The sequence below is a fragment of the Polyodon spathula genome, chromosome 3, assembly GCF_017654505.1.
Source record: "Polyodon spathula isolate WHYD16114869_AA chromosome 3, ASM1765450v1, whole genome shotgun sequence".
Lineage (NCBI taxonomy): Eukaryota > Metazoa > Chordata > Actinopteri > Acipenseriformes > Polyodontidae > Polyodon > Polyodon spathula.
The window spans coordinates 95,344,139-95,366,685 of NC_054536.1; the positions used below are offsets into that span (position 1 = coordinate 95,344,139).

General features: G+C 43.1%; 1 protein-coding gene across 1 annotated transcript in view; it reads right to left on the reverse strand.

Annotated features, from left to right (window-relative positions):
- LOC121313695 (protein FAM135B-like) overlaps positions 1-22,547 on the reverse strand; it is a 109,237-nt gene that overhangs the window by 50,272 nt on the left and 36,418 nt on the right. The window contains exons 2-4 of the mRNA XM_041246494.1: positions 19,504-19,600; positions 14,825-14,904; positions 2,371-2,525 (exon numbers count right to left, since the gene is read on the reverse strand). Coding sequence (XP_041102428.1) covers positions 2,371-2,525; positions 14,825-14,904; positions 19,504-19,580 — 312 coding nt within the window. The 5' untranslated portion in view covers positions 19,581-19,600. The remainder of the gene's footprint in view (positions 1-2,370; positions 2,526-14,824; positions 14,905-19,503; positions 19,601-22,547) is intronic.

The following is a 22,547-nucleotide window of genomic DNA, read 5'->3' on the forward strand; positions in this document are numbered from 1 at the left end:
ACACACAGCTGTTCACTGTCAGTGTCATAAATGCTTAGTTTCCTTTGCGTTGGTGATCAAGGTCTAGCTTGAACCCTTGCAGTATGACACTGCACCAGGCCTGCAACAATCCAGTCTGAGCATACTGTACCATTTTACAGCTTTAAATTGAATTACCCTCAGTTGCATTTGCATATCATAGATTTCCAATAAAACTATAGGGCTACTATGCCTTTGAGGTGTGTAAAACTTTTGAACTTGGGTTTTATAGCAAATATTCATTTCTGTGAGGTTTTTTTTTTTTTTTTTTTTTTTGGATGCTCCACGAATGCAGATTTGAGGGAAATGAAACAAATTAAAATAAAATAAAGATTAAATTGTTCAAGTACCATCCATTTCAGGCAGTATGCTAGATTAGACGCATTTGACGCAAATAAGCAAAACTCAGTTCAATGCTTATGTTAATGTGATTACAGAATAAATTGACATAATAATAGATGTTGCAGTTTTTAAATCTAATATTTGGTAGGAAACACTGACTGCCGCTACACTAACTTTACCAGCAGTCTATCGTTCATATCGTTTCTGGTGGTCACTGACATACAGGAGGATTTTACCCCACCACACAGGATATTTACAGAAGTAAACACTGGATTAAAATCAAATGCTGACGGCACAAATGTTAATTAAGTATTAAAAAAACATTTATTTCCAATGACTGGCTTGTGCATGTAAATAAGGATGATCTGGAAAGGTCAAGTGTCTAGTGTGTATTCACTAAAAGACAAAGACACTTCTGAAACTGTGAATTATAAATGTGCATTGCACAAACTGCTGCTTTTTTGTTACAGATAATAACTAAAATTTTAAGGACAGTGTGACAGAAATACAATGCGTTCTGGTGATAAATCTTCCTCCCGACCTGTGAGGGCGCTAAAGAATGAGAGGAGAAGTATCTGGAAGGGCTGGCCTGACAGTTCGTTTCCAGGTCAGGGAAGTGGGTCAGCCTGGAAAGAAGCGAGAGTTGTAAGACCGTATTGATTTGAAAGGTCAACGAAAGGCAGCTGCAAGTAATAAGGCAGCTGCAACCGTTTACCTAGCTATCTTGCGGGATTACACATAGGGGCCAGGGTAATGCTGATCTTTTCCTTTGTTTGGGTACTATGTTTGGAGAAAGAAGAAGCGAGAGTGAAACTTGCAGTGTTTTGTGATACACGTGTTGTGTTTATTTCACTGTAGACAGTTAGAGCACTACTCCGGAGCTGTAGCAAAGGGTCAGCACTGTCCGGAGTACCCCTGCACACCACCGTATCCGTGTATTCACCACACACCCTCACGACTGCACTCACCCAGGACTGGTGACCGTGTGTTTGTTTTTGACCGGGACTGTGCCCTGTTATTGCTATCCCCGCTCTTAACACATTGTTTGTATAGCAGGGGATTTATTATTTTACAGTCACCAGACCTGGATTGTAAATAAAAGCACCTTTGCACTGGAAACTGTCTGCCTGTCACTCCTGCATCGCATCACCACTACACCTGTTCCCCTCCACTAGCCACTTTGCCATAGACAGTTATGGCAAACTGACAGATATAAGACAGAGGAGTCAAGTCATATAGGGGTCTTATCCATAGGGAATAAGATTTTGGCCTCTTATCTAATATAGCTGCCTTGTAGCCATCTTAGAATTTTATTCTAGTAGTTAGTAGTATAGTGTATCTGAATATCACTGTACTTTTTTTTATTGCTATGGCTTTTATTACTTTGATGAAAAATAAAAATATTGACCTTCCAAAGTAAGAAGAGCTTGCGTTAAATTCATTTAGGTGTCCAGATCTGTCTGGGAAAGCCCAGACTCATCAGTGTTGCAGGGAAGCTCCTCCCTGTCAAAGTTAATCAATTCATGTACTGAATGGTTTGCATAAGTAAGACACTTTGACTGCATTATGAAGTGATGCCCATAGAAGTATTTTTAACATAATTGATCAATCTAGTAGTTTTACAAATAAACACTGACACTTCCAGCAGTTTACTGCTTAAGTACCTTCAAGTAAAACCTGAGCACTGTAAAACAAAATTAAATACTGAAGATTAATCAAACTCATGAACGAGTTTGGACATACATAAACAGCTGCTTGAGCTTAAGGGATTTGACTTGAACCAAAAAAAACAAACAATGCTGGTCATAATCACTAACTGTCCTTCGGATGACACGTAAAAACCAAGGTCCTACGTGACTCTGCAGAAGCAGCTGTGATCCATAGTTCACCCCCAAGTTGCTTTGGATAAAAGCATCTGGTAAAAGAGTTGATAAAAAAAAAAACATACATCATAACTGATTTGCATCCCAAGGTGCAAGAAGGTGTTATAGTAGGTTATGTATTTCTTGCCTTTTCTCCATCCAGGAGCAAGTGGACCCTGAAGTTCATGGGATCGTTGACAACGATCTCTTCATTCCTGTACAGGATCTGGAATACCCTGCTGAACACTGTATTGTCATGAACACAGGCAGCAGCAGTGGAGCTGGAGTCCCCTGCAGATCCCCCTGCAAAAATCAAACAAAAACAAAACCAATCAAAAACATACTAGCAAAAGATTGTCCACAACACACTCCACCAAATAATGTGGCACAATTAGCAATCTCTGTGTGAGAGAATGGCAGGGCTTGTTCTGGTCAGATCAAGAACAAGTCCCCCCCCCCAGGCTTATTAAAAACCAATGGTGTTCTTATCAGTAGGCACTTGTTTACTGATTTCTTTGTAAAAATATCAGAAGTTCAGCGATCAAGGCAGTCCATTCTTCAGGAGTCTACGAACTCAAAGGGCTATTTGCAAATAAATCTTTTAAAACTTGTTTCTTTTATTTGGACCATGATGCTGTTTCTTGTTTTTCATGAGATACCAAGAATTATGCCAAATTTTGTAACAATAGAATTTCACAGTCGCGGTGTAATGGTTAGTACATAGTGTAGTTATAACAGCCCCCATATTTAAACATTGCCTTGAATCCACTTGGCTGAAGGGTTTTCCGCAGATCTGCATGTGCTTGAAAGGTACTTGTGTAACTGCCAAGGGTGGTCAAGTGCCAATGGGTCCTGGTCATGTGCTGATGGAACCTTGATACCTTTAAAGGGCTTGTAACAGGGAGAGACCTGTGCTGACTCTGCTTGCGTGTTCACGGGCTGCAGGAAGAGGGCGGCAGTCGCCCAACAGCCGCCTGTGAGTCATGGCAATGACACGGGGAGGTGGGAAAGGGTGTGTGGACTTTCCCCCTCTCTGAATGGCTGGGAGGCGGGTCTTGGGTGATTGTTGGTCCTATAAAATAACGCTCTGTTGTTTCCTCAGGTCTGCCCACTTAGACGCACCAAGAGTGCGGAAGCTTTGATTCAGGACCGGGAATCAGCCGGGAGAAAAAAGAAATTCACAGCGAGAAAGAGAGAGAGCGGGGAACCCTTGGGCAGACCCCGGCGTATTGTAAAAGAGCAGGCTAGATAGCCGACAGAGTAGGACAGTGATCCGGGTCGTGCGGGTAGCGGCGACTGGGATAACGCTGCCGAGTGCAGCACCTTTTATTTGTAGTTTTATTACTGTTTTATTTTCCCTTGTTCTTTTCGCCTTCTGTTTTCATTATTATTTCTTTGAGCACCTGCGAGTGCATTTGCTGTTCGTGTACCAGCTGTGGTATTTCCGTGGTGCTGTCTATCATCGTTGATAGGCAGCCCACGGTCAACAGTGCCCTCTGCCGGAGAGAAATAAGAACCGGTCTAAAATAAAACTGGGCACCTGTGTGGTGTTTCCAAATACACCTGTCTGTCTCCTGGTCAGTGAATTACCCACACCCCTTCCACACGTGGTGTCAGCAGTGGGATTCACTGGCACTGCCCCAAGCAGTGCAACTACAGAAGGAGCAGACTAGCGATGGATGCGACTCAGTTTGCCGCAATGATGGACCTCCTGCGCCAGACGCTCACCGCGGCAGTACAGGGGGCGGCTAGACCCGCAGCTCCAGACCACTCCATCCAGAGACCCACCAAAATGACGGCCGAGGATCGACCGGACGCCTACTTGGAGGTGTTCGAGGCTATGGCGATCTCGGCCGGATGGCCCCAAGCCCAGTGGGCTAGCTATGTGTTGCCCCAACTCACCGGGGAGGCTCAAGCAGCTGCGAGGACGCTGTCCCCGGAGCACATGCTGGATTACCCCCTGCTGAAGGCAGCCATCCTAAATCGTGTGGGGGCCACACCGGAGGGCTACCGGAAGAAATTCCGGGAGGAGCAGTTTGCGGCAGGGGAGCACCCACGAACCATCGCCCACCGGCTGAAGGATTACGCCATGGGTTGGTTGAATCCAGACCTAAACACCAAAGCCAGGGTGGTGGAAATGATCGTGGTGGAGCGCTTCCTGGAGTGTCTAGCCTCGGGACCTCGGCTGTGGGTCCAGCGGCAGGCGCCGCTGGACCCACAGCCGAGCGGCAGGCGCCGGACACGCTGGACCGGGCGGTCGAACTGGCCGAGCAGTACCAGGCAGCGGAGCCAACGCCTGCAAAACTGCCCGGGAGGAGTGTGGCTACTGGATCGTCCCCTCAACTGGCCCCGGAAAGGGCGAAGGGACTGGGGGGAAGGGGTAGTCCAGGATTTGGTCGGGGGGTGTCGGCGGGAGCTCCCGGCCCGGGTACTAGGGCAGGGTGGGGATACCCACGGGCTGCTGCAGTGTCGTGACAATTTGCAGCAGGCGCAGCACAGACAGGAGACACAGTATAACCGAGGAGCCCGGTTGCGCACATTTCAGCCGGGGGATAAGGTACTTCTCTTATTACCCAGTTCTGAGTCAAAACTCTTGGCTAAGTGGCAAGGACCCTTTGAGGTTACACGCCAGGTTGGGAAGGTGGACTATGAGATCTGCCAGCCGGAGCAATGGACAGAGAAACACATTTATCATATCAATCTCTTAAAGCCTTGGTTACAACCAGAGGCGTTGTTAGTGGCGCATGCAGATGACGTCACAGACCTGGGACCTGATCTTTCTGTGTTGGCAAGAAAAGGATCGGTACAGATTGCTGAGAATCTGACACCAACGCAGAAATGTCAGGCTCGCGGTCTGGTGGCGGAGTTTCCTGACGTGTTCTCTTCCGTCCCGGGGCAGACTCGAGTAGCCCATCATCACATTGATATTGAGTGTGGCTACTGGATCGTCCCCTCAACTGGCCCCGGAAAGGGCGAAGGGACTGGGGGGAAGGGGTAGTCCAGGATTTGGTCGGGGGGTGTCGGCGGGAGCTCCCGGCCCGGGTACTGGGGCAGGGTGGGGATACCCACGGGCTGCTGCAGTGTCGGACCGGGGTCTCGCGCGGACGCCTTATCAGCGGGCCCCTTTTATGGCTCCAGTGTTTTCCCCTCTTTCCAAAACTTCGGGGAGAGAAACCAGCCCACCGAGGTGTTGGACGTGCAGGGAGGTGGGCCACCTCTCCCGGGACTGCCCCGTGATGGAGTGTGACCTCAGCCGACCAGGTAGGCACGTTCAATTACCTCAGTCGCTTCAGCACACGGGTTTTGTTATTCCTGTGACAGTGGATGGTACAAAAACCCAGGCTCTCCTGGACTCAGGGTGTGGTCAGTCTCTAGTACAGGAGAGCCTAGTCTCACCGGGGCATAAACGTATATTGGGACGGGTGCATATTAAATGTATTCATGGGGATGTCCGCTCCTATCCCAAGATAAATGTGTGTATGACTATTGGCCAGCAGGTGACGCAGGTGCAGGTAGGATTATGTCCTCGATTGCCAGTACCAGTAGTTCTGGGACGGGACTGTGAGCAGTTTAAAGATTGGTTGGCTGCTCTGACAGCCCCGCCTTCCTTATTGGCTAAGAAAGAGGAAGTAATTGGAGAGATTTTTCCCTTTCGCGATCCAGAATGGTTTTGCCATAGATTTAAACCCCGTAAAACTAAACGGGAGCGTCGGATCGCTAAGAATGAGGGCTGGCAATGGAGGGAGTCGGAGAAGTTTCAGGTGGGGGCGGTTGGTGAGGAGTCCGGGGGGGAGGTCGCGGAGCCAGCGCAGGGGTCTGGCTCGGCTGCCTCTGCTCGGGACCGACCTGACCCCGAGTTGGAAGCCATGGGAGCTGATTTCTTAGCTCGCTCCCGTGACTTCCGACTCGAGCAAGGGCGTGACGACGTGCTGGGCAGGCTCTTTGACCAAGCAGCGGTGGTTAATGGTCGGGTGGTCGAGCCCAGACGCGCCGCCACGTACCCCCACTTTGAAATTGATCGAGACCTACTGTACCGTGTTGATAAATTACCCCAGACCGGTGAAGTGCGTCATCAGTTGCTCATTCCTCAGCCCTTTAAGGAGGATTTGTTGCAGCTGGCTCACGCTATTCCCCTGTCTGGTCATTTGGGAAGGGATAAAACTAAAGCAAGGCTTGTGTCACGGTTCTTCTGGCTGGGGCTGGATGGCGATGTTAAGCGGTTTTGTGAGCGTTGTGGGGAATGTCAGAAGGCCAGCCCTAGAGCCGTTCCACGAGCCCCTCTGGTGCCTTTGCCCCTAGTGGAAGCTCCGTTTGAGCGTATTGGGATGGACATAGTTGGGCCACTAGAAAGGAGTGCGGCAGGATACACCCACCTACTTGTCATTCTGGATTACGCTACGCGTTATCCAGAGGCAATTCCCCTCCGATCTATGTCCGCTAAGTCTGTTGCCAACGAGCTTGTGAAGGTTTTCTCCCGGGTGGGGATTCCCAAGGAGATACTAACCGATCAAGGCACCAATTTTATGTCCCGGCTAATCCGCGGAACATGTAAGCTTTTGGGAATTAAGACCATTAGGACCTCGGTGTTTCATCCTCAGACCGACGGTTTGGTGGAACGCTTTAATAAGACCCTTAAGAACATGTTGCGCAGATTTATTCGTAGTGATGTGCGTTACTGGGACCAGCTGATTCCTCCCCTTCTCTTTGCGATCAGAGAGGTTCCCCAGGCTTCTACGGGGTTTTCACCATTCGAGCTGCTGTATGGGCGGAGACCCCGGGGCGTGCTCGATCTGGTCAGAGAGATGTGGGAGGAGCAGCAGGACAATTCGACCAATACAGTCCGGTATGTGTTGGACCTGCGCAAACGTCTTGAGTCTGTGGGGAAATGGGCGCATGACAATTTGCAGCAGGCGCAGCACAGACAGGAGACACAATATAACCGAGGAGCCCGGTTGCGCACATTTCAGCCGGGGGATAAGGTACTTCTCTTATTACCCAGTTCTGAGTCGAAACTCTTGGCTAAGTGGCAAGGACCCTTTGAGGTTACACGCCAGGTTGGGAAGGTGGACTATGAGATCTGCCAGCCGGAGCGACGGACAGAGAAACACATTTATCATATCAATCTCTTAAAGCCTTGGTTACAACCAGAGGCGTTGTTAGTGGCGCATGCAGATGACGTCACGGACCTGGGACCTGATCTTTCTGTGTTGGCAAGAAAAGGATCGGTACAGATTGCTGAGAATCTGACACCAACGCAGAAATGTCAGGCTCGCGGTCTGGTGGCGGAGTTTCCTGACGTGTTCTCTTCCGTCCCGGGGCAGACTCGAGTAGCCCATCATCACATTGATATTGAGCCGGGGGCGCTAGTTCGCCAGAGGCCGTACCGTATACCTGAGCGTAAAAGACAGGTAATAAAAGCGGAAATTGACGAAATGCTGAGACTGGGGGTAATAGAAGAGTCCCAAAGTGACTGGAACAGTCCAATCGTTTTAGTCGATAAGCCAGACGGGTCAACTCGATTTTGCATTGATTTCAGACGAATCAATGAGAAATCGAAATTTGACGCTTATCCGATGCCCCGAGTAGATGAGTTGCTGGAGCGTCTAGGCACGGCTCATTTTATGACGACACTGGATTTAACGAAGGGGTACTGGCAGATACCCCTGACTCCGGAATCTAGAGAGAGGACGGCGTTTTCGACTCCCTTCGGGTTGTACCAATTCAGGACCATGCCCTTTGGGTTGCACGGAGCCCCCGCCACTTTCCAGCGGATGATGGATCGCATCTTGCGGCCCCATCAGCAGTACGCCGCTGCTTACATAGATGACGTGGTTATCCACAGTGAGGATTGGCCGAGTCATCTGTGTAAGGTAGCGGCGGTGCTGCAATCCTTGCGGGAGGCGGGGCTCACTGCTAACCCAAAGAAGTGTGCCATTGGGAAGAGTGAGTCGGAGTATTTGGGGTATCGAGTAGGGGGCGGCCAGATCAGACCGCTAGTTGCTAAGGTGAAAGCCTTGGCTGACTGGCCGGTTCCTACAACCAAAACCCAGGTGCGCTCTTTCTTGGGACTAGCGGGCTATTATAGAAAGTTCATCCCGAGTTTCGCTACGCTCGCTGCTCCCTTGATAGACCTCACCCGGAAGGCTGCCCCAAATACAGTTCAGTGGACGGAGTCGTGCCAGAGGGCCTTTCTCGCCTTGAAGCGGAGGCTGTGTAGTAAGCCAGTACTATGCAGCCCGGATTTTGGTAAGAGGTTCACCCTGCAGACGGATGCGTCAGAGACAGGTCTCGGGGCAGTGTTGTCTCAGGAGGTTCGGGGAAGCGAGCACCCGGTCCTGTATATCAGCAGGAAGCTCCTTCCCCGCGAGAAAAATTATAGCACCATCGAGAAGGAGTGTCTCGCGGTAAAATGGGCAGTCGAGTCACTCCGGTACTACCTCCTGGGGCAACACTTCACCCTGGTTACAGATCATGCCCCCTTAGCATGGCTTCACCGGATGAAAGATAGCAACGCCAGAATCACACGGTGGTACTTGGCCTTGCAGCCCTATGCCTTCAGGGTAGTCCACCGAGCAGGAAAGCTGCATCAAAACGCAGACTTTTTCTCTCGGGAAGGCATGGGGGTGTAAGATTTTCGAATGAACCGGTGGTGTCATTCTGAGGGGAAGGATATGTAACAGGGAGAGATCTGTGCTGACTCTGCTGGCGTGTTCACGGTGCTGCAGGAAGAGGGCGGCAGTCGCCCAACAGCCGCCTGTGAGTCATGGCAATGACACGGGGAGGTGGGAAAGGGTGTGTGGACTTTCCCCCTCTCTGAATGGCTGGGAGGCGGGTCTTGGGTGATTGTTGGTCCTATAAAATAACGCTCTGTTGTTTCCTCAGGTCTGCCCACTTAGACGCACCAAGAGTGCGGAAGCTTTGATTCAGGACCGGGAATCAGCCGGGAGAAAAAAGAAATTCACAGCGAGAAAGAGACAGAGAGCGGGGAACCCTTGGGCAGACCCCGGCGTATTGTAAAAGAGCAGGCTAGATAGCCGACAGAGTAGGACGGTGATCCGGGTCGTGCGGGTAGCGGCGACCGGGATAACGCTGCCGAGTGCAGCACCTTTTATTTGTAGTTTTATTACTGTTTTATTTTCCCTTGTTCTTTTCGCCTTCTGTTTTCATTATTATTTCTTTGAGCACCTGCGAGTGCATTTGCTGTTCGTGTACCAGCTGTGGTATTTCCGTGGTGCTGTCTATCATCGTTGATAGGCAGCCCACGGTCAACAGTGCCCTCTGCCGGAAAAAAGTAAGAACCGGTCAAAAATAAAACTGGGCACCTGTGTGGTGTTTCCTAATACACCTGTCTGTCTCCTGGTCAGTGAATTACCCACACCCCTTCCACAGGGCTGTTAAGATGATTGACACTTGTATAAGAGGAAGTTTATCTGAGAGGCTCTTTGAGGACTGTAAGGAGAAGCGGAAGCGTACTTATACATTGCTGAAGCCAACTGTGTGTTATAAAATTCAATAAAATAGTGAACGTGTATCATCTCTGTTCTGTTGTTACTGCATCTTGTGCAGCACTTTGTGATGGAGGTCCATGATGAAAGGTGCTATATAAAATAAAGATTGATTCATTGATTGATTGAAGGCCTGTGTTTACTGTGCATGGTTCTACCTGTCGTGGACACTGTGTTTAACTGTGTGTTTACTAAACTATCACAGCGTGGATTTCATTTATCAGGGAAACGGCTTATCCATCTTGATTGTGAAGTTTGCGCTTGAGTATGAGCTAGGTTTGTTTTGTTTATTTGTTTGTGTTTACAAGTGTCGAAGATCCCTCTGTGGGAAATTAATAAAACACAGACCTGAAATGCAGCTGTATAACCTGTCTCCAGCACTAATAAAACAAAGACTTGAAGTGCAGCTGCATAACCTGTCTCCAGCACTAATAAAACAAAGACATGAAGTGCAGCTGCATAACCTGTCTCCAGCACTAATAAAACAAAGACATGAAGTGCAGCTGCATAACCTGTCTCCAGCACTAATAAAACAAAGACTTGAAGTGCAGCTGCATAACCTGTCTCCAGCACTAATAAAACAAAGACTTGAAGTGCAGCTGCATAACCTGTCTCCAGCACTAATAAAACAAAGACTTGAAGTGCAGCTGCATAACCTGTCTCCAGCACTAATAAAACAAAGACTTGAAGTGCAGCTGTATAACCTGTCTCCAGCACTAATAAAACAAAGACATGAAGTGCAGCTGCATAACCTGTCTCCAGCACTAATAAAACAAAGACTTGAAGTGCAGCTGTATAACCTGTCTCCAGCACTAATAAAACACAGACATGAAGTACAGCTGCATAACCTGTCTCCAGCACTAATAAAACAAAGACATGAAGTGCAGCTGTATAACCTGTCTCCAGCACTAATAAAACACAGACATGAAGTACAGCTGCATAACCTGTCTCCAGCACTAATAAAACAAAGACATGAAGTGCAGCTGCATAACCTGTCTCCAGCACTAATAAAACACAGACATGAAGTGCAGCTGCATGTATGGCTATTGTATTCAAAAGGCATAATATATTACCTTGTGATGTGCTGCTCCCTGCTGTTTGGTTACTAATTTAAATAATGGATATAAGGAAGTGTGGCTTATTAGGCAAGTTAGTGGTCAATCATTAGAAAACAGAAGCATGCTGCTGTCCTGTTTTATTAAAAAAAAAAAAAAAAAAAAAAAAAAAAAACTGTACTTATAAAAAATCTTTTAAGTGCATAATATTTTCTATCTAACTGCACATAAAAACAGCTGCTTCAGATAAATCTGCACATGTCTAGGTGAAGTACTAAGAAAGCTATATACTGGCACAGAAAAAGGCACAGGGAAGAACAATGGTTAAAAAGTTTTGAGTGTTAATCACTAGGTGAATGAGATCAGTGTCAACCACACAGTAGTATACTGTAGCTGCTGCTCATTGTTCATTAGCCATGTGATTTGCACATATGGGCTTCATATGGGGTGCAGGAGTGGCATTTGAACGTCCATAGGAAGCAATGGATGAAATGAGCTCTCGAAAGCAGTGGATTCACAGTAGAATGCAGGATGCTGACAAGCGCTATCGGAACGAATGTCTTAGCAAACATGCAATAAACAAAAGTGCATCCATAAATTAGTAATTCATGACTTGTCCATTTATAACGAAGAACGAGTTTTGTTTTCTGTTGTATGACAGTTGTTTAACAGCAATGTGTGCAGTCTGTCAGATCCGCAGTCATGAGATAACTGAAACTGTCATACAACATTCTGTCGACATACAGCTTTGGAAAAAATTAAGAAACCACTGCAAAATTATCAGTTTCTCTGGTTTTACTATTTATAGGTATGTGTTTCAGTAAAATGAACATTTTTGTTTTATTCTATAAACTACTGTTTCTCTCAAATTCCAAATAAAAATATCGTCATTTGGAGCATTTATTTGCAGAAAATGACAACTGGTCAAAATAACAAAAAAGATGCAGTGTTGTCAGACCTCGAATAAGTTCATATTCGTTTTTAAACAACACAATACAAATGTTTGAATTTAGGAAGAGTTCAGAAATCAGTATTTGGTGTAATAACCCTGATTTTCAAGCACAGCTTTCATGCGTCTTGGCATGCTCTCCACCAGACTTTCACATTGATGTTGGGTGACTTTATGCCACTCCTGGCGCAAAAATTCAAGCAGCTCGGCTTTGTTTGATGGCTTGTGACCATCCATCTTCCTCTTGATAACATTCCAGAGGTATTCAATGGGGTTAAGGTCTGGAGATTGGGCTGGCCAAGACAGGGTCTTGATCTGGTGGTCCTCCATCCACACCTTGATTGACCTGGCTGTGTGGCATGGAGCATTGTCCTGCTGGAATAACCAATCCTAAGAGTTGGGGAACATTGTCAGAGCAGAAGGAAGCAAGTTTTCTTCCAGGACAACCTTGTACTTGGCTTGATTCATGTGCCCTTCAAAAAGACAAATCTGCCCGATTCCAGCCTTGCTGAAGCACCCCCAGATGAGTCCAATTTTCAACTTTGCCCAACACCTGGTCGTCTAATGATTAGACAGAGACCTGGAGAGGCCTACAAGCCACAGTGTCTCGCACCCACTGTGAAATGTGGTGGAGGATCGTGATGATCTGGGAGTGCTTCAGCAAGGCTGGAATCGGGCAGCTTTGGCATGAATCAAGCCAAGTACAAGGTTGTCCTGGAAGAAAACTTGCTTCCTTCTGCTCTGACAATGTTCATTTTACCAAACACATACCTATAAATAGTAAAACCAGAAAAACTGATCATTTTGCAGTGGCCTGTTAATTTTTTCCAAAGCTGTATATCTATTTACGATCACACAGAATCAACTGACAAAATAACCAGAAACTGACTTCAGTCATTGCAAGCTATATCCCATCCCTCTACAATCTGGTCCTGATCGACAACTTCTAGGTCCTGATGTTCTTCTGATCTAGGAAAGGTAACTTAAAACAGAAGTGACACGTCTCACCAAGTGTGTTTTAAATACGCCAGTCAAGCTGACAAAGGAGTCGGTCGCAGCAATTAGGTGGAACCGTGTTTGCAGGTATCAACTTTGTCACCTGCTAGACAAAATGACAGGTGACAGGAGGCCGGTACAGGACCCTCCTGCTAAACCCATTGAAGATCGCTAGAAATAAAAACAATCAACAGCACCTCAGCCCTGCTAAACTACTTGGATTACACTGCTTCCAATAATGTAAAGGATCTGTAAATATTCCAAACGGAATATACACTTTACGCTTGCTGGCATAATTCCTATCCTCAGTGCTAGTTTCATCTGGAAGGGATGACTGTTTTGAAAAACATCAAAGGAAAGCATGCATGCTGTTATACTGTAAAGCATTCCACTCTGCTACTAATAATCATAGTCAACACGGGAATTATACATGTGCATGCCTTGGATGTCTTGTACAAAGAAAACAGATATCTATAATTACTGCATACAACACTGTGGTTTACATATTTCTTTTTCTGCAAAGCTATCAAAAAAGAAAAATGTGCCATCATTCAACAATGTTTAAATAAATAAATAAATAAATAAATGAATAAATAAATAATAATAATCATCACAGGAACATAAATTACATTTTAGGTTAATTTTAAATTATAAACACTTCTGTTATTTTTATTTAAACTAATGTGGCATGCAAAAAGTTTTTTTTTTTTTTTTTTTTTTTTTTTTTAATGATTCTTTCACATACAGATGTACAGTAAATAAATTGGCATAAATGAAAATTCCACAATTAAGGAATTGAAACTGTTAATACACATCTTCCTTATTTCTTTTTCTGCAAAGCCATCAAAAAAGAAAAATGCCCCATCATTCAATAATGTTTATTAATAATAATAATAATAATAATAATAATAATAATAATAATAATAATAATAATAATAATAATAATAATCACAGGAACATAAATTACATTTTACATTAATTTTAAATTCTAAACACTTTTATTATTTTTATTTAAACTAATGTGGCATGAAAATTTATTATTTTTTCATGAGTCTTTCACATACAGATGTCCAGTACATAAACTGGCATAAATGAGAATCCCACAATTAAAGAGTTGAAACTTTTAATACATATCTTCCTTGTTTAAAAGAATAACTAAAGCATGTAAAATATGGCGCATCAAAAAGCTCACAGCTGTTTAGCAACCAGCTTAATCTTGGGACCAGTGTGAGACTCAAAGTGAGACTGTTGTGCAACATTCTTGCTACATGACCAGCTAGAGAGAAAAATGAAACAGGAGCTACTTTCCGTTGCATGTCATTAACCTCTTAGCTTCAGAGCTCAGCTAGTTGTGTTCACATGACTGAAGCAGAACCAGCTTCAAGGGGTCATTAACCTCTTAGCTTCAGAGATCAGCCAGTTGTGTTCACATGACTGAAGCAGAATCAGCTTCAAGGGGTCATTAACCTCTTAGCTGCAGAGCTAAGCTATTTGTGTTCACATGACTGAAGCAGAACCAGCTTCAAGGGGTCATTAACCTCTTAGCTTCAGAGCTCAGCTAGTTGTGTTCACATGACTGAAGCAGACCCAGCTTCAAGGGGTCACTAACCTCTTAGCTTCGGAGCTCAGCAAGGGGTCACTAACCTCTTAGCTTCGGAGCAGTTGTGTTCACATGACTGAAGCAGAACCAGCTTCAAGGGGTCACTAACCTCTTAGCTTCGGAGCTCAGCCAGTTGTGTTCACATAACTGAAGCAGAACCAGCTTCAAGGGGTCACTAACCTCTTAGCTTCGGAGCTCAGCCAGTTGTGTTCACATGTCTGCACTTTTGTTTGTCAGATAACCTGAGGCCCTGGGGCACAGGATTAGGCCCACACTTTTGCTAATTCACACTCTCATGGTTTATGATTAGTCAGCGGAGGTACTCTAGGTGGGCACTTTAAAAAAAATCCTGTTCTTGAATTGCATTTGTTTTCTGAATACTGACATACATATTTGGATTGTGTTTTATGCAAAATCTGTTTACAGCTGTAATTTAATAAAACAAAAAAATGTTTTGCTCACCAGATGACCTTGCCTGTAATGTTATTTATCCTTACCTGTGGGTGTTGATGCTGTCGCTATCAGTCGGTGTGGGATACGAGATGATATTTTCAAAGCAGCTCTCACCTGGTAGTACCTATGGATATAAATAAGGATATAAAGTATAATACAATAATGCAATGTAATAACTTTTCAAATCACACACTGAGCTAGATGCAAAAGCAAAATACAATTAAGATACAATTATTATTATTATTATTTTTTGTACATGGAATCATTATGCTGACCAGAAAACAAAAAAGTCAGCAAGTTTAAAATAAAAGGTTTTAAACTGAGTCACAACAAATCTGTCAAAGCCCCATGAGTAATATTTATCACTGAATAATCTGAAAACACTACACCAACCAAACTGTAAAACTGCACATATTCTCAATTGGACTGAGGTCTGGGCTTTGACTGGGCCACTCCAGGACATTGACCTTTTTGATTTTAAGCCAATCCAGTGTGGCTTTGGTTGTATGTTTGGGGTCATTGTCCTGCTGGAAGATGAATCTTCTCCCAAGTCCCAGGTCTCTTGCAGACTTCTGCAGGTTTTCCTCCAGGATTTCTCTGTACTTTACTGCATCCATTTTGCCCTTTATCTTCACAAGCTTTCCAGGCCCTGACACAGAAAGGCATCCCCATAGCATGATGCTGCCACCACCATGCTTCACGGTAGAGATGGTGTTCTCAGGATGATATGTGGTGTTAGGCTTGCGCCAAACATAGCAATTAGCATTGAGGCCAAAAAGCTCTATTTTGGTCTCATCAGACCATAGAATCTTCTTCCACTTGGTCTCAGTCTCCAACATGCCTTCTGGCAAACTCTACCCAAGATTTAATGTGTGTTATTTTCAATAATAGCTTTCTTTTTGCCACTCTCCCATAAAGGCTAGCTTTGTGAAGCACCTGGGCTATTGCTGTTGTATGGTGTCTCCCAGCTCAGCCGTGGAAGACTGTAACTCCTTTAGAGTTGCCATAGGCCTCTTGGTGGCCTCCCTTACTAGTGCCCTTCTCACCCAGATATTCAGTTTCACGGTTGTGCTACATTCTCTCCATTTCTTAATAATGGACTTTACTGTGCTCCAGGGGATATTGAATGTCTTGGAAATGTTCTTATATCCTACCCCTGATTGGTGCTTTTGAAGAACCTTATTTTGGATTTGCTTTGAATGTTCCTTCGTCTTCATGATGTAGTTTTTGTTAGGAAATGTACTAACCAACTGTGGGACCTCCCAGAGACAGGTGTATTTAACCTGAAATCATGTGAAACACCTTAACTGCACACAAGTAGACTCCATTCAACTAATTATGTGACTTCTAAAGACAGCTGGTTGCACTAGAGCTTATTTAGGTGTGTCATAGCAAAGGGGGTGAATAGTTATGCAATCAGTTATTTTCTGTTTTATATGTGTATTAATTTAGAACAATTTGTAGATTTTATTTTTCACTTTGACATTATGGACTTTTTTTGTGTTGATCAGTGGCAAAATCTCCTAATTAAATCGATTTTGATTCCATGTTGTAACACAATAAAATGTGGAAAAGTCCAAGGGGGTGAATACTTTTGAGAGACACTGTATTAAAGCTCCAGCCACATTCCCACAGGCTTTATTGGGATGGGGGTTTAACCCCATCTCCGCCAGCTACCCTTGGTGAATAATAAATCATTATGTCAGATGGCTTTCATCCGTCCGCAAACAAACACATACAATATAATAACAACAACAACAACAACAATAATAATAATAATAATAATAATAATAATAATAATAATAATAATAATAATAATGAAATACATACATAAATAACTCCAAGGGGGGGGGCACCCCATCACACACAATTATACACTTTGGGGCTATTATTCACAGCTGTGCAATGGACTAAGTGATAATAATGGTATAAGTGGAAAAATGGTATAACCCTACACTAGCTAGTTTATACAGTCGCACTTACTTCCAAATGAGGCCCCTATAATGACACACTGTGCCTTCTAGACAAAAACTCAGAACAGCACAACCGAGACATCAATCAGATTGTAATTTAGTTAAAACCCTCCAGAGGTTGCGCGTTTGATTCAAGATCCATTAAGAAAAACATAAGAGTTAGCAATATTCTGTGCCCATTCCCTGCTTAGTGATATATTTCACTCGGCTCAGCATTTGCAGTAATTCTGAGTGGTCTGCTTTCTATGCATACATACGTAAACCATTTAAGACTCCCCATGACAAAATAAATGATTTCGGTGTGGTGTTTAAAATGGTGTGTGTATATATATATATATATATATATATATATATATATATATATATATATATATATATATTTTTTTTTTTTTTTTTTTTTTTTTTTCTTGATTTTTAACCATTGCAGACTGCGGATTATCTTCCTCATTTAATTATTTAGAAGCGGCAGCAGAGTTTGCAATTTTTTTTTTTTTTAAATCACAATGTATGTATTTATTTACGCTGCCCTCCCTTTTTTTTCCCAATTTCAAATGTACAATGATAGAGACGGTCATATGTATAAAAACCTGCAGCTTTGGCTGATTGGGCTTCGGAGGTGGAACGAGACATGTTTGCTTCTTCCATGTCTGTATTGTGTTTATTTGATCAGTGTGCCGTTTTGTTTAAACCTTTTATTTATTTATTAATATTAAACATGCAGCAGTGCTGTCTGGGTGTCAATTACTTCCTGGTATGATGTCACCACACAAGCCACCTTGCCACACCATGGAAACCACTTAATATTGCTGGACTGGTAACAGAAATCGTATGTCATAAGCCAGAAATATGGTATAAAAAGATATCATAGGTAAATTTACTGTTTCTATGACACATGGAGAAAAATACAGCCTCCTTAAAAATGTACAAAACTGTTTTTTTTCGTGAACCTTATTTGAATGCACTTTTATTATTGTTAAACTGCTCAATAGAAGCTTTATTATCACAATATATAGTGGGTGTATTTATTTAGATCCTCCACTGTTTATATAATTGCAATAGACAGTTTAAAAACAACAACAAAAACTTATTTGAAAAGTGAAGGTAGCTGGTAAGGTATGTTGCTGTAGAACTCTGCTATCCCCAGATCATTCATAAAGATAACCCGTATACTGTATTCATTGTTTACAAGTAGTTGAGGCTCAAGACAATATTAATTTTAGATATGCATCGTTTCAAATCAATTTTATTATAACTTGAATGTGTCTGTTGGGGGCGCTCTGTTGTTAATGTTAATGAGTGAATGTTTCCAGTATCAACCCCCCCCCCCCCCCCCACCCCCCCCCCCCCCCCCCCCCCACCCCCCCCCCCCCCCCCCCCCCCCCCCCCCCCCCCCCCCCCCCCCCCCCCCCCATGAATTGCACCCCCCCCACCCCCCCCCCCCCCCCCCCCCCATGAATTACCAACGTTACATTATTGCACAGTAAGCAACCCTGATGCAGACTATTGAAAATGTCCTAAGTCATGTGGAGAGGCAGGTTGCTTACTGTATATATTTTAACTCCATTGGTTAGCCACTGCTTTTGATTTTCCTCTCTGTATACTTTCAGAAAACAAAGCTATGCTTGTGCACCGAGATCACATGTTAATCATGCACATACCAGGCTGCAAGAAAGGGATGTGCGCAGTTGGCATGCTATGTGAATACTGTGTCCCCTATTTTTAAGCAAATGTTTGGAAAGGACCCATTTTGATCATGTAACACGAAGCACGGTGTGGAAGTACATTACCTCTACCAATACTCACTGACTCTTGGGCTTCAATCAATTGTATTACACTGCATAACAGACTGCTTTGTGAAGCGCAGCAGTGTAACTTTAACTGTTAAAATACTAGCACTGAAGTGAAAACATGACTGTTTCATGCAATTGTCATGCCATTAAAATGTTTTATTCCTTTCAAAAGATCTTAGGTAAAAACAGGCCCATTAAGTCAATGTTGTTTTGCTTTTAGGATGGGTAAAAAAGGAAACAAAAGTGTAAAGAAATCAATTAGCTGCAGGCCCTGTGAACCTTCTGATAACCCAGAATCCTTTGGTGTTCCCTCTGCATCTCTGTATGACAACTGCAGTGTAGATTGTAGTACAATGATTGCATGTGACTTTTTAATACAATTAAAATCTGGATTTTTATTTTTTTGCAGGAACAATTACTACTGCTTGATTGAATGCAATACCATATTTACATAGAAATATCAACATCAATGTATTGATAATTATCGAATTGCACTCCTTGTTCTTCTTGGCAGTGGCTCATTCAAATCCAAGGGGTTCATTCAATTCACTGATCCTGATCTTATAAAACTGCATGGTAATTGGTGTGAAAAGTAAGTTCTCTCGTAATTTCAAATCAAATAATTGGAAAAAGCATCCGATGAGGAGAAAATATCAGGGGGTAAAAAAAAACTAAAAAAAAACATTTTTTAAGTTTTCAATTATAAAATACATTTTCAAAAAAAGAAAGGAAACACAGCCAGTTTACAGTCACAGCTCACATTTTATAGCAACATTTGGCAGCCAAACACTCATCATGTGGGAGAAATGAACACAATCCAATTGCCAAACCTGTAGTTAAAACATGCAAATAATTTACAGATATTTCAATGTGGGGTCCCACCTGACCTAATTCAGCGAGGGTCTATACATTACTAAATCAGCCCCCTTCACACATACAACACAACAAGCTTACACTTACCCTCTTTGAAAAAGATCCACATTATAAAATTTGTGCAGCTCCACAGAAAACTCGACGGTTCCCTGTACTTCAGACATGATCTATTCCAGCTCATCACCTGGGAGACAAAAAGAAAATAACAATGTTGTTCTGCGTATAGAAAGGTACAATAGACTGTTTACTACAATGAGACTCAGGAGTGCTACGGCTCCTGGCAGAGACAAATAATTCATATTGAAATGTGACAGCCTCAAAGTAGTAGTTCATATTTATTAGTGCTGGGGCGAACACAGGATTCGCTCATAATTTAAATATTCGTTCGGATATTCGTTTGTTTTCAAAAAGTAATAAAAGCCATTATATTGCTCTGAATGCAGGCAGAGACAGTATAGCAGGGGACATGGCCTTGTGGTTTCTTTATATCTCTTGGGATCCAGTCTAGTATCTCCTTGGTCCAGCGATGGTCTGTTCTTCTTTGATCCAGCGATGGTCTGTTCTTCTTTGATCCAGCGATGGTCTGTTCTTCTTTGATCCAGCGATGGTCTGTTCTTCTTTGATCCAGCGATGGTCTGTTCTTCTTTGATCCAGCGATGGTCTGTTCTTCTTTGATCCAGTGATGGTCTGTTCTTCTTTGATCCAGCTATGGTCTGTTCTTCTTTGATCCAGCGATGGTCTGTTCTTCTGTCTTCTTTGATCCAGCATGGTCTGTTCTTCTTTGATCCAGCAATGGTCTGTTCTTCTTTGATCCAGCGATGGTCTGTTCTTCTATGATCCAGCATGGTCTGTACTCTTGTTTGATCCAGCGATGGTCTGTTCTTCTTTGATCCAGCAATGGTCTGTTCTTCTTTGATCCAGCGATGGTCTGTTCTTCTTTGATCCAGCGACAGTCTGTCTCCCTGCTACATGTCCGGCTCATGCTGCCATTTCATTTTTGTCCCTTTTATAATAACATGGCATACTTTTGTTTACGTTCTTATCCATTCCTTCCTTTTGCTCTTCTTGTTACTCCTAGCCTGCATCTTTCCATACTCCAATGAGTCGTTTGTAACTGGCAGCACGCATTGGTCAAAATTGTAGGTGATTGGTCAAAATTGTAGGTGATTCAAGTAGGCTCCATTGATCTTCAGCCCCCTATTTTCCCAATCCAGTGTTTAGAAAATGTCTTCCAGAATGGTCGTGAAGAGTTCTATCTCCTTGACAAACTCCTTTTTTAAGCTTGATTTTGTTGCTGTCTTTATAGTCTTACCGTGGATGTTGCATTCTTGTATATGATCAAGGCTCTGTACGTTTTCTCAATTCCTTGTTTTTTCAGAGAGCTTAATACAGATCTTGTGTAAACAGAGTCAAAGGCTTTTTCATCGTCAATGAATCCCAAGAAAAGTGGTAGTTTGTACTCATTGCTGGTTTGAATCACATATCACACGGCGCTCTTTTTCATTTGCAATTTTTTAAACTGTCACACAATTTCCGGTGAGGCGATAAATAGGAGCAAGGTATTTCTGCCATTTCTAGTAAATACGAACATCTGATTTTTGTATCCGAATACATGTCAAAAAATATCCGTTAGAATATTCGGATACTTGTCCCAGCACTAATATTTATTAATTTAATGTGAGAGAATGACAATATAATTGATACATCAGCACCCACATTTTCCCCAAAAAAACTAATAAACCAGATAATCATCTTCTTAAAGACATGATTGGTTAGTTTATGATGTATGGTGCTGTGCCAAAGTGTGCATTTTCTGTTTCATAGATTTTTTATTCTAGGGTTTGCAGACTGTACCCTGAGCAGCGCTCTCTCCGAAGAATCACCAGACGCCTGCTTAACCCACTCTAATGTCAGAATGAAAATCATGCATGTGTACAGGTGGGTGATATTTTTTAAACTATAGACTATTGACTGTAACCTTTAACTTCTAAACAAAAATGAACATATTAATGATCACAGGTAGTGCAACGAATACTGCAATAAAAACTCAATACTGATGTTCCAAAATTACCGTATGGATTACATCACCATCTTGAGTTGCACCCTTTTGTTTTTTCCAAATCAATACTGATAAACACAAAATTCTGCATATTAATTAAGTTCAAAATGCAGTTAGTAACATTGTTTTATTAATGAGTAGGGTGCTATGCCTTGTTTGCACAGGGTCTGTCTAGGATTTAAACAGAAAGGTTAGGCTACATCATTTAATTGGCACATCCAGGAAGAATCACAGCAAAACTATGTAAGTGGCACAGATTTGAACTGGAAGCTGGAATAAACTAAATTAATCCATAATGTTATGAGGTCCCAAGACACCATGATGCAACTCATTTAAATAGAAATGCCCTTGTCAGAACCTAGCAGCAAACTTGAGATATAAGCAAAGGATTCAGGGCTGACATAATTAAATACTGCAGTGTAGTCACTGTGCACTCATTACACATGTGCAGTAGCCAGTCATCAGGAGAAACAGCAGTCTCTAATGTTCCATAGTTGTAAACAGCACTGTCCTCTTGTGAAATTGATTGAGAATAATTGAAGGACAAATCTGAATAAACACTGACTTCTCTTATACTTATTAAATATAGGTGTACGTATTTTATGCAATCAGAGTATTAACAGCTTTGCAAAACGGCAAAAGAGAAATCAATCACATCTAATGTATGAGTCAGAAAAGTAATTTAGAATACAAAAAAACGAAAAAGAACTGCAAAAAATCACAGCATAGATGGAGGGTATTAGTGGCTATTCAGCTGGTTTCCTAGACGCCAAAAACACAGGCAAGTTTTTGTCATAAATTCCTTATATAAATTAATAAAAATACCAACCAAAGAAGTAACCCAACCTGAAATACAAAAACAAACAACTTTAGCATGAACTGTGCCTGTGTCTGTGGATAGTACAGCTGTAACCTACAATCAGTCTCTACGTACAGAAATCCAACCAGAGGGGAACAACATGCCCTATCACTGGAGATGTAGCTCGACCAGGGTAAGTAACAATCTCAGCCTCTGGGATTTGAAATAACAACATTTTGATGCAGTGCCAAGACAATAGCAAACAAATATATT